Source organism: Oncorhynchus mykiss, unplaced genomic scaffold, assembly GCF_013265735.2.
Source record: "Oncorhynchus mykiss isolate Arlee unplaced genomic scaffold, USDA_OmykA_1.1 un_scaffold_883, whole genome shotgun sequence".
Lineage (NCBI taxonomy): Eukaryota > Metazoa > Chordata > Actinopteri > Salmoniformes > Salmonidae > Oncorhynchus > Oncorhynchus mykiss.
In genome coordinates this window covers 26,469-39,515 of record NW_023494330.1, presented here as the reverse complement: position 1 = coordinate 39,515, position 13,047 = coordinate 26,469, and the positions used below count along the sequence as shown (strand labels likewise).

Genomic DNA, 13,047 nt, shown 5'->3' with positions numbered 1-13,047 from the left:
TGAGACATAAATATACACACGCTTTGCCTCCATCCACTGTTAACCACACACACCACTCCCTGGACTCCTCACACACACAGCTGTGACTCAGCGTGTCATAGTCATTTTCTCACTCACAATGCCCTCTCATTTCTATCCTCTCCTTGTCTATTATTTGACTACACACCCCCCCTCTCTCCTTCACACTATCCCTCCCTCTGAGAATGTCTAGAATGTCAGTCTTACTCTGCCTCTCTTACTGGAATCTCATTTTCCTTTTCCCTGCCGCCATCTCCTGCTTTGCCTTATTCTGGCCATCTGGCACGCACGCACACTCTTTCTATGTCACTCTCTTCCCCTCACCTTACTCAACTCACATCGTCTCTTCCTCTTACCGGACTTTGGCGTGCTCCAGGGTCGAGGCGGAGGATCCTGCAGAGTCCTCCGACACGGAGCGCTGGAAGAGTGGGGAGAGGGGTCTGTCGTCCTGGGGCTTGGCACCATGATCTCCTCCTCGACATCCAGAACCAGCTCCTTAACTTCTGTGGGAAAAAGAGGGGGTAGATGTTATACTGTTATTTATTCAAAATGCGGGAAACCACATTCATAAAGCACTTAGTATGTCTACTAACTATAACCAAACATTTAGTCATTGGACAGCAGTAGTGCTCACTACCAAATTATTCAAACTAGCAAAATCCAGGGTGACAGTTGACTTGTTTCTCTTTGGAAACACAGTTGACATAGGCAACAGCACCTTATTCAGAAGAAACCTGGTCTAGTTTCACTCAGGACTCTTTTATGAACACATTTTATTGTGACACACAAGTTGTCAGACTACGCAAACACAGAGTTCTTTCATTCCAAACCATTGGTCTTAGTTTTGCATAGACAAAGAAAAACAGAGTTTTTCTGAACAGCAAAAGGATTAGTCCTAACCCCTCACCTGCCAGTCAAAGGCTCGGTGCAACTGGCACCTCTAGGTTGTGTTCATTAACCTGTCTGGGAACGGGGTTCCGCTAACAGCCAGTGAAATTGCAGGGAGCCAAATTCAAACAGAAATCTCATAAATCAAATTTCTCTAACATACAAGTACTAGGCACCATTTTAAATATAAAATTCTCGTTCATCCAGCCACAGTGTCTGATTTCAAAAAACCTTTACGGCGAAAGCTCCACAAACGATTATGTTAGGTCACCACCAAGTCACAGAAAAACCAGCCTTTTTTCCAGCCAAAGAGAGGAGTCACAAGAAGCAGAAAGAAAGAGATCAAATTAATCACTAGCCTTTGATGATCTTCATCAGATGACACTCATAGGACTTTATGTTACACAATACATGCATGTTTTGTTCGATAAAGTACATATTTATATCCAAAAATCTAATTTTACATTGCCGTGTTATGTTCAGTAGTTCCAAAACATCCAGTGATTTTGCAGAGCCACATCATCAATTTACTGAAATACCCATAATAAACATTGATAATAGATACAACTATTATACATGGAACTTTAGATAAACTTCTCCTTTATGCAAACGCTGTGTCAGATTTTTTTTTTACTTTACGAAAAGCATACCATGCAATAATCTGAGTACGGCGCTCAGAGCCCAAACCAGCCCAAAGAGATATCCGCCATGTTGTGTAGTCAATATTAGTCAGAAATAGCATTATAAATGTTCCCTTACCTTTGATGATCTTCATCAGAATGCACTCCCAGGAATCCCAGTTCCACAATAAATGTTTGATTTGTTCGATAAAGTTTATACCTCCTTTTGTTAGGGCGTTTGGTAAACAAATCCAAACGAGCGTGCAAGTCCAGCGGAAAGGTCGGACGACGACCTAAAAAGTTATATTACTGGTCGTAGAAACATATCAAATGAAGTATAGAATCAATCTTTAGGATGTTTAACATAAATCTTCAATAATGTCCCAACCGGAGAATTCCTTTGTCTGTAGAAAAGCAATGGAACGCAAGCTAACTCTCACATGACTGCTCATCACAAAACCGTGGCTCTCTGCCAGACCTCTGACTCATTCCCCTCTCATTCGGACCCACTTCACAGTAGAAGCCTGAAACAACGTTCTAAAGACTGTTGACATCTAGTGGAAGCCGTAGGAAGTGCAAGGTGACAAATATCCCACTATCTTCAATAGGGGCTGAGTTGAAAAACTACAAACCTCAGATTTCCCACTTCCTGGTTGGATTTTTGCCTGCCATATGAGTTCTGTTATTCTCATAGACATCATTCAAACAGTTTAGGAAACGTCAGTGTTTTCTATCCATTACTACTAATAATATGCATATATTAGCATCTGGTACTGAGTAGCAAGTAGTTTACTCTGGGCATGCTTTTCATCCAAAAGTGAAAATGCTGCCCCCTATCCTAATGAAGTTAACCACCAAAATGAGTAAAACTCACTGAAACAGGGTGACTACCTGGACTTATAATATAGACTCAAAATAAGTGCTCATTTTCATTTTTCTGTTGCAAAACATTAAAACATTTTCCATTGCATGCCTAAAATGAACATTACCCTGCAAACTTTATTCTAGTGTTACTAAAAGCAACACTGAGATTGTGTGGGCTTAGTGAATGCTTTGAGCTCTAGCAACCCTTTCAGTAGGAGAAGGGCTGTGAACTCCAGTCAATTCATCTGAAAATCACAAAAGCATTGCCGAAAATGTCACAACGCGTCCGGGCAAAAAGAGATGACGTGACCTTTACCTTGACCTTTAAAGCGACAAAAATGTGGCACTCTTTTCCTGAAGAGTTGCCTACACAGGAGTTCAGGGGAAATAATAGCTGGCCAAATAATTTAGAGTTTAGAAATGTTACATCAATGGGACAGACCAATTACATTTATTGGCAACATTTGTTTGCTTTCTGGGAATCAGTTCGATACCTCGGCTAGTAACTTACACTGTTAATTCTATTTAGATTTTTGGTTTCTATACGAGAAAGAGAACATATGCACATCCAATGCCTTTGAGCAGGTGCTGGATATCAGCTAATGTTAGGCAAATGATAACTCCACACACTGCCATCTATGCTCCCATGTGGGTTATTAGGGATAAGGTTGATGAAGTGGTCAAAACATTGTCACTAATAAACCACACGGGAGCAGACTGCAGAATGCAGTCCCATTTTTAGCATTTGCTGATTGGTAGAAAAACAATTATAAAAACCATACAACATCTAACAGTTATTAAACACCTTGATCTTGTGGTTAGGCTAGTTACTGTAATTCTGGGTTTTACATTTCCTTTAAAATTATAACATCAGGAGAAATACATATGAGATATGTGAAATCAAAAGAATTAAGATCTGCAATTGTTCTGGAAGGACACACCTCTGTCCAGAATGAGTAGTCTAATATATAATTGTAATTATGAGAAACTCAAAATGGTTAGATTCCCTCTTGGATAAAACCCCTTAGCAATATCAATAAGAGCATTGATAAAGCCCTAGTCTCAGCGTGGAGCAGACCTTCTCAAGTCTGACCTGGCAGACTTCCCAGAGAGAGCTAATGAAATACAACCCACAGATTCTGATCTATTTCCTTATTAGTTGTTTATATTTTTTTATAGGGTTAAATTAAGTCCTGAAACAGTAGGGCATCCAAAACCCTCAGTCAGGCATTCACAATACTTTCATAAATCATTCACTCCGCTGCACCACTTGAAAAGCCGAAAATGCGTTATTTTGAACCGTTGACCCGGACGTGATTCTCAACCACTCATTAAAGAGTGATAAGGAACTTTGCTTTTTTTTTTCTTTCCGAGTGACAACATTCCTTCACTCTGGAAATGGGGGGATAAAATAATATATCCTTGTTGTAGCTCGCAAAAGCACTGAAGCGTACACACTGCATCTTTATTTCTGTATTGTTAAGACACAAAACGCCATTCTTGGAGCAAAAGCAAACCCTGGTCTTTGGTAGCATTCTTCATAACTAATAGGGAATACAAACAAGATTGCCCAGAATATGCATCAGAATATTGGCCGAAGGGAGACAACTAGGTGGGGTACAAGTAGAACAGGGACCTGATTTTCCCTTTTGACACTGACTCTGCCTAAGTATATGGGGGGGCATTTTCTTAAAGCATTCCACCTAGGAAAATCCCACGGCAAAAGCCCTGGAGTGTAATTAATAGCTAGGAAATTAATCTCCGGTCCGGCAAGAGGCTTTTGTAAGGGGTGGGGACTGTGTGTGTTCGTGCACTGGTAAGGGTTGGCAGCACATTTTTGAAGAGGAACAGATCAAGTGATGCTATTGACTTTTGCTGGTGTGAAGCCTTGATCTCATCGTGCATTGGGGAAAACTAGGCAAATTACCATAACTAGGCATGGGTCTCAATACAACTAATTTCTTCCTCCCCCATCTGTCATAACCACAAACAGGTGAAAGGTTTGAATAGGCTTTAAACCTAGTGATCATGGAGGAGAAAGGAAACTACTTTACACTTGAGGCACCCTGTGACAGCAGCACAAAAGCAGTTAAAATTATTTAGACTTTATTTCTCTCCTTTGTGTGGCATTTGCCAAGCTTGTGAAGTCATTTACAGGTCAACAAAATGCCAGCAGCGAAACGCGAACCAACACCACCACCAACAGGGGAGTTGACCATGTTCTATCGCAAATATTAGCCAGCCCTCTGGCAGTTGATTTACATAATGCATTCTCCGAATGCCACCTTGTTTTCCAAGGATGTTCTGCCTTAACGAAGTTGCATCCACAGAGCTATCGGGTTAGAAATGTTTGGGGAAGTGCACGGTGGGCCGGCGAGACCCCTGCAAGCAGCAGCTGCAGATGGCTTTGTAAACATCCCATAACGAGCCAGTGATTAAGCCTACATTTTGGCTCTGTGGAAATACAAAGTATGAACCGGCCTTTAGTCATCTACCATTTAGCAACGGATACCTCAAAAAGACATGGGGGAGGGTGGTGCAACATGCAACAAGACTGGTAGATTGCCTCTCTACAGACAACTTGAAGGATATAGTCTACAGCAGTGGTTTCCAAACGTTTTATAGTCCCCCCTCACCCTTCAAACATTCAACCTCCAGCTGTGTACCTCCTCTAGCACAAGGGTCAGCGCACTCTCAAATATCGTGTTATTGCCATCATTGTAAGCCTGCCACACACATAATTTTAACATTGAATATAGTTGGAGTCCCTGTAATCCTAGATTCAGATCATTCAGGCGAGAAGAAATATCACCCAGATAGGCGAGTGTGAGAAACTCGTCATCATGCAAGCGGTCAGACAAGTTAAAATTATTGTCAGTAAAGGAAACTTTAAGCTTGTCTCTCAATATTGTAAAAAACATGTCAATACTTTGCCCATTGATAACCAGCGCACTTCTCTATGTTGTAAAAGCATTACATGGTCGCTGCCCATATCATTGCAAAATGCAGAAAACACACAAGAGTTCAGGGGCCTTGCTTTAACAAAGTTAACCATTTTCACTGAAGTGTCCAAAATGTCTTTCAAGCTGTCAGGCTTTCCCTTGGCAGCAAGAGCCTCTCGGGGGATGCTGCAGTGCACCCAAATGGCGTCGAGAGCCACTACTTGCTCGCGCGTTACCAATCCACTATGTCTCCATCATGGCTATTGCAACATCAGTACAGATACCAACACATCTTGACCACCAAAGTCCATTTGATGTCAAAAAGCTGTCCAGTACTTTTAAAATATCCTCTCATGTTGTCCTGGTTTCCAGTGTTTTGCAGAAGAGAATGTCTTCCTTAATTGACCCCCCATAAATGTAACGGACATATACCAGGAGCTGTGCCAGGCCCCCCACGTCTGTTGACTGATCCAGCTGTAACACATATAATTCACTGGCTTGTATGCAAAGTAGTAATTGTTTAAAAATATCTCCTGCCATGTCACTGATGCGTCAGTTTTTTTTGTCTGTAAAGCATTGTCCCAGCCATATCTGTGGCAGCAGGAAGAATTAAGTCCTCCACAATAGTATGGGGCTTGCCTGCCCTAGCCACTCAGTAGCTCACCATATAAGATGCTTCTAGCCCCTTCTAATTAATGGTTTCTGTTGCTTTTATACAAGTCTTACTACTCAAAAAACTCCTGTGGCTTATTTTCAAATTGTCATGTTTTGTTTCTAAATGTCTGCGCAAGAGTGAAGGTTTTCCACGAGAGAGTAGCGGTTAATGTGATTGGATGTTAATTATTTGACTAGGCTACCTGTATTTGACATTGTGTTATTTCGCTGAACTCTAGACGGTTTAATTTAATTTTTTGCAGTGAAACAAGGCTACTCAAGCGAGAGAGAAAAACACCCAAATGTATAGCCCCGATGGAAAATATAAATGTACTATGAAAATGTGAAGATTAGTATTATTGAATCACATTTTTATTTGGTGTACCCCGATGACATTGCGCGTACCCCAGTTTGGGAATACCTGGTCTACAGGCATTGAGGAGGCAGCGGGTCTATATCGCGGGGGCAGCGGGTCTGCATCGCGGGGGCAGCGGGTCTGCATCGCGGGGGCAGAGGGTCTGCATCGCGGGGGCAGCGGGTCTGCATCGCGGGGGCAGCGGGCCTGCATCGCGGGGGCAGCGGGCCTGCATCGCGGGGGCAGCGGGCCTGCAGCGAGGGGGCAGCGGGCCTGCAGCGAGGGGGCAGCGGGCCTGCAGCGAGGGGGCAGCGGGCCTGCAGCGAGGGGGCAGCGGGCCTGCAGCGAGGGGGCAGCGGGCCTGCAGCGAGGGGGCAGCGGGCCTGCAGCGAGGGGGCAGCGGGCCTGCAGCGAGGGGGCAGCGGGCCTGCATCGAGGGGCAGCGGGCCTGCATCGAGGGGGCAGCGGGCCTGCATCGCGGGGGCAGCGGGCCTGCATCGAGGGGGCAGCGGGCCTGCATCGCGGGGGCAGCGGGCCTGCATCGCGGGGGCAGCGGGCCTGCATCGCGGGGGCAGCGGGCCTGCATCGCGGGGGCAGCGGGCCTGCATCGCGGGGGCAGCGGGCCTGCATCGCGGGGGCAGCGGGCCTGCATCGAGGGGGCAGCGGGCCTGCAGAGGGGGCAGCGGGCCTGCATCGAGGGGGCAGCGGGCAGCGGGCCTGCATCGCGGGGGCAGCGGGCCTGCATCGCGGGGGCAGCGGGCCTGCATCGCGGGGGCAGCGGGCCTGCATCGCGGGGGCAGCGGGCCTGCATCGCGGGGGCAGCGGGCCTGCATCGCGGGGGCAGCGGGCCTGCATCGCGGGGGCAGCAGTCGTGCAACAACCAAAACCCCAACCTATTAGTGACGGCAGCCTAAACAAGCACACATGTATGAAGACAACAGCACACAAATATTAAAAGAGGAACACGCATGAAAGCACACACAAAGAGGCACACTGATACATCCATGTACACACACACACACAAACCTTTCCATGACGACAGAGACAGTCAACTCACCCATATCCTGCATGTTCTCTGCTTCGGCGGTCTCCGTCCCGTCCATGCTGTCCTCATCCTCAACCTGGGCTCGGCCTCTGCTACGTCCCCTGGGACACACAGGGAGAGGAAACAGTCACTGATCTGATCTGCCTTTCAGGCTCTGCTCAAGGAGGAGCAACATTGTTACTTAGGTCTGCCTCACAAACTGAGGAGCTGCCTTTTGAAGTAGTATGAACAGTAATACAGGCATCAACAACAGGTAAACAGCCTTCGATCTCAACCTCATAGCTGAGCTTTATTGCAAGAGGAACAGCCCATAAGGGTGGCTAAGTTGAAGAATCTCAAATTTAACAAATCAAAATGTATTTTATATTTGAGATTCATCAAAGTAACCCTTTGCCTTGATGACAACTTTGCACACCCTTGGCATTCTCTCAACCAGCTTCATAAGGTAGTCACCTGGAATGCATTTCAATTAACCAGTTGCATCTCTAGGGGCGCTATTTCATTTTTGGATAAAAAACGTTCCCGTATTAAGCGCGATATTTTGTCACGAAAAGATGCTCGACTATGGATATTCAGTTGACAGTTTTGGAAAGAAACACTCTGAAGTTTCAGAATCTGCAAAGATTTTGTCTGTAAGTGCACCAGAACTCATTCTACAGGCGAAACCAAGATGATACGTCAAACCAGAAATTCTGCTCATTTCCTAAGCTCTGTTTTCTAATGTCTCCTTATATGGCTGTGAATGCGACAGGAATAAGCTTAGACCTTCTGCCGTTTCCCCAAGATGTCGGCAGCATTGTGACGTATTTGTAGGCATATCATTGGAAGATTGGCCATAAGAGACTACATTTTCCAGGGGTCCGCCTGGTGTCCTTTATCTAAATTTGTGCGTAATCTTCAGGTGCGGGCATTTTCTCCTGGGATTCAGGAGAGAAAGCACACTTCCACGAACGATATATCATCGAAGAGATATGTGAAAAACACCTTGAGGATTGATTCTAACAACGTTTGCCATGTTTTCAGTCGATATTATGGAGTTAATTTGGAAAAAAGTTCGCGTTTTGAGGACTGAATTTTCGGGTTTTTTTGGTAGCCAAATGTGATGTACAAAACGGAGCTATTTCTAATACACAAAGAATATTTTTGGAAGAACTGAGCATCTGCTATCTAACTGAGAGTCTCCTCATTGAAAACATCAGAAGTTCTTCAAAGGTAAATTATTTTATTTGAAGGCTTTTATGTTTTTGTTGAAATGTTGCGTGCTGGATGCTAACGCTAATGCTAACGCTAAATGCTACGCTAGCTAGCTACTTTTACACAAATGATTGTTTTCCTATGGTTGAGAAGCATATTTTGAAAATCTGAGATGACAGTGTTGTTTACAAAAGGCTAAGCTTGAGAGATGGCATATTTATTTCATTTCATTTGCGATTTTCATGAATAGTTAACGTTGCGTTATGGTAATGAGCTTGAGTCTGTATTCACGATCCCGGATCCGGGATGGGGAGATCAGAAAGGTTAACAGGTGTGCCTTGTTAAAAGTGAATGTGTGAAATTTCTTTCCTTCTTAACCTTTTGGGATAGGGGGCAGCATTTTCACTTTTGGATGAATAGCGTGCCCAGAGTGAACTGCCTCCTACTCTGTCCCAGATGCTAATATATGCATAGTAGTATTAGTATTGGATAGAAAACACTGACGTTTCTAGAACTGTCTGAATGATGTCTGAGTATAACAGAACTCATATGGCAGGTGAAAACCTGAGAAAAATCCAACCAGGAAGTGGGACATCTGAGGTTTGTAGTTTTTCAAAACTTGGCCTACCGAATACACAATGAGATATGGATAAAGTTGCACTTCCTACGGCTTCCACTAGATGTCAACTGTCTTTAGAAACTGGTTTGAGGATTCTACTATAAAGGAGGGGCTCATAAGAGCTATTTGAGTCAGTGGTCTGGCAGAGAGCCTTGGTCTCATGACGTGCGCTCCCGACAGAGTTACCTCTCGTCCCAGTGCTTTTCTGAAGACAAAGGAATTCTCCGGTTGGAACATTATTGATGTTTTATGTTAAAAACATCCTAAAGATTGATTCCATTCATCTTTTGACATGTTTCTAAAGGACTGTAACGGAACTTTTTGAGTTTGTCTGGATGAAGTGCCTGCGCCTCATGACGGATTACTGTGCTGAACACGCTAACAACAAGTGGCTATTTGGACATAAATTATGGAACTTTATGGCACAAATCAGTCATTTATTGTCGAACTGGGATTCCTGGGAGTGCCTTCTGATGAAGATCATCAAAGGTAAGTTAATATTTATAGTCTTGGTTTTAACTTTGTTGATTCCAAAATGGCGAATATTCCTGTTTTGGGTTCTGAGCGCCGTACTCAGTTTATGCTTTTTCCGTAAAAAAAAAAGTTGAAATCTGACACAGCGGTTGCATTAAGAAGAAGTCTATCTTTAATTCTGTGAATAACACTAGTATCTATTATCAATGTTTATTATGAGTATTTCTGCAAAATCACCGGATGTTTTGGAATCAAATCATTACTGCACATAAGGCGCCAATGTAAACTGAGATTTTTGGATATAAATATGCACATTATCGAACAAAACATACATGTATTGTGTACCATGATGTCCTATGAGTGTCATCTGATAAAATTAATCACTAACCTTTGATAATCTTCATCTATATTTCTGCTTTTTGTGACTCCCATCTTTGGCTGGAAAAATGGCTGTGTGTTTTTTCGACTTGGCTATGACATATGTTGTGCTTTCGCTGTAAAGCATGTTTGAAATAGGACACGATGGGTAGATTAACAAGAAGTTTCTTTCATTTGCTGTATTGGACTTGTTAATGTGTGAAAGTTACATATTTCAAAAAAATATTTTTGAATTTCGCACACTGCCTTTTCAGCGGAATGTTGTCGAGGGGTTCCCCTGCGCTAGAAAGGTCAACTTCTCTAGGGTAGGAGGCAGCATTTGGAATTTTGGATGAAAAGCATGCCCAAATTAAACAGCTTTCTACTCAGGCCCAGAAGATAGGATATGCATATAATTAGTAGATTTGGATAGAAAACACTCTAAAGTTTTCAAAACTGTTCAAATAATGTCTGAGTATAACAGAACGGATTTGGCAGGCAAAAACCTTAGAAAAATCCATTCAGGAAGTAGAATTTTTCTTTTTTTCTATTCAATGCCATTACAGTATCCATTGACTGAAGACTCAAATTGCAGTTCCTATGCATTCCACTAGATGTCAACAGTCTAGAAATTTAGCAGTCTGAATGAGTGGACCCTGCCGTGTCACAGAGCTTTTTCATGCGTGCGACCAGAGAGAGTGCCTTTCTTGTTTACCTTTTATATTGACGACGTTATTGTCCGGTTGAAATATTATAGATTAGTTAGGCTAAAAACAACCTGAGGATTGAATATAATTATAGTTTGACATGTTTCTATGAACTTCACGGATACAATTTGAATTTTTTTGTCTGCCTGTTGTGACTGCGTTTGAGCCTGTGGATTACAGAAGAAAACACGAACAAAACTGAGGTTTTCGGATATAAGAGAGAGACTAATCGAACAAAAGGAACATTTTTTGAATAAATTAATGTCTTCTGAGTGTCACCATATGAAGATCATCAAAGCTAAGGGATTCATTGTATCTCTATTTCTGACTTGTGTAACTCTTCTACTTGGCTGGTTAATGTTTGTAATGATTTGTCTGCTGTAACAAACAAGTAACAGACAACTGTTCACAGGACACTGAAATCAGGCCTTCATAGTCAAATTGCTGCAAAGAGACCACTACTAAAGGACATCAATAAGGAAGAGACTTGCTTGGGCCAAGAAACACAATGGACATTAGACTGATGGAAATCTGTCCTTTGGTCTGATGAGTCCAAATTTGAGTTTTTTTGTTCCAACCTTTGTATGATTGTAAGATGCAGCGTAGGTGAACGGATGACCTCTGCATGTGTGGTTTCCACCGTGAAGTATGGAGGTGGTGGTGTGATGGTGATTTGCTGGGGACATGTGAGTCAGTGATTTAATTAGAATTCAAGGCACACTTAACCAGCATGGCTACCAAAGCATTCTGCAGCGATACCCCACCCCATCCCATCTGGTTTGCGCTTAGTGGGACTATCATTTGATTTTCAACAGGACAATGACCCAACACTCCTCCAGGCTGTATAAGGGCTATTTGATCAAGAATGAGAGTGATGAGTGCTGCATCAGATGACCTACCCTCCACAATCACCCGACCTCAACCCAATTAAGATGGTTTTGGGATGAGTTGGACCACAGAGTGAAGGAAAAGCAGCCAACAAGTGCTCAGCGTATGTGGGAACTAATTCAAGATTGTTGGAAAAGCATTCATCATGAAGCTGGCTGAGAGAATGCCAAGAGTGTGCAAAGCTGTTAAGGCAAAGTATGGCTACTTTGAAGAATCAAAAATATATATGTTTTGATTTGTTAAAACCTTCCTTGGTTACGACATGATTCCATATGTTATGTCATAGTTTTAATGTCTTCACTATTATTCTACAATGTAGAAAATAGTAATAATCTTCAATGAGTAGGTGCCCTAACTTTTGACTGGTACTAGTATATATATATTATTATTATTTTTCTTCTATTTTTAAGCCCTTTAAACCTGTGGACACTAAATTAATCTCAAAATTGAACTTGAGCGAAAGCTCCCTCCATGTTTTTTTCAGTAACATTTGTTAGAGTGTGGTGGACCAAGGTTTGTTTCTGTTCACTTCTCTCTGGAGCACTGGAGTCCATAGCTCACCACTTCCCTTCCCTCCCCGGTCTGTAATAGGCCTAACCAACACTGTCAACACTGGTGTTGCAGCGAGAGCAGCCAAATGGGACGCACCGCTCCACCTGCGGCTTACAGCTCAGCTGCTGGTGATATTGTGAAGGGCTCATTCTACAGAAAAACTCTAAATAACATTGAAAAAAATGTGACACTTGAAATCATTTTCTACATGATTCCCACATGAACTGGGAGAGAGAGGATTGGTGCTCATATCAGTTCCCTTTACCAAGCAAAAGCAAAGTCATGAACCCTGTGGTGGTAGCAGACCGAACATGCAATGGAAACCAGGGCACCAAACCAGGGCATCCAAAACAAGCCCTGGAGTGGAGAAAGAGGGATAGGACTGGGCAGACAACTAGGGCAAGAGAGAAAGCTGGAGGGAGAAAAACACACCTCTGTCTAGCTCTGAAAACTTGGCTGGACTATCTAGAACAGCTCATGCGTAGTGGATCTGTGCAAATGTAGCTTCTAAAAAGCTCTGGCACTTTCTGGCTCTCGATCGCTCCCTCTCTTTCTCTGTGCTACACAAGAACAAAGAGGTGCTATTCAGAGTACTTACCAATGTGGCTCTCTTAACTCAAAGCCTGCAACCCGGACCAAAAGGGCCTTCTCCTTTAGATCACGCGTCTTAACTCTGCAGGTTTACTCGACATTTGTACTTGATTGTTGAATTAAGATAAATAATAAGTAAAGAACTCCTCACCAGGGTCTCCCGAGTGGCGCAGTGGTCCAAGGCACTTCATCACAATGCTAGCTGTGCCACTAGAGATTCTGGGTTCGAGTCCAAGCTCTGTCGCAACAGGCCCAGCGTCGTCCGGGTTAGGGGAGGGT

The 13,047-nt window shown here is 43.4% G+C and overlaps 1 protein-coding gene across 1 annotated transcript in view; it reads right to left on the bottom strand.

The window, feature by feature from the left end:
* Positions 1 to 374: 374 nt before the first annotated feature.
* LOC118963986 (histone-lysine N-methyltransferase 2C-like) overlaps positions 375 to 13,047 on the bottom strand; it is a gene marked incomplete at its 3' end in the record, with an annotated part of 32,230 nt that continues 19,557 nt past the window's right edge. Inside the window, exons 2-3 of the mRNA XM_036974776.1 lie at positions 7,399 to 7,487; positions 375 to 521 (exon numbers count right to left, since the gene is read on the bottom strand). Coding sequence (XP_036830671.1) covers positions 375 to 521; positions 7,399 to 7,487 — 236 coding nt within the window. The remainder of the gene's footprint in view (positions 522 to 7,398; positions 7,488 to 13,047) is intronic.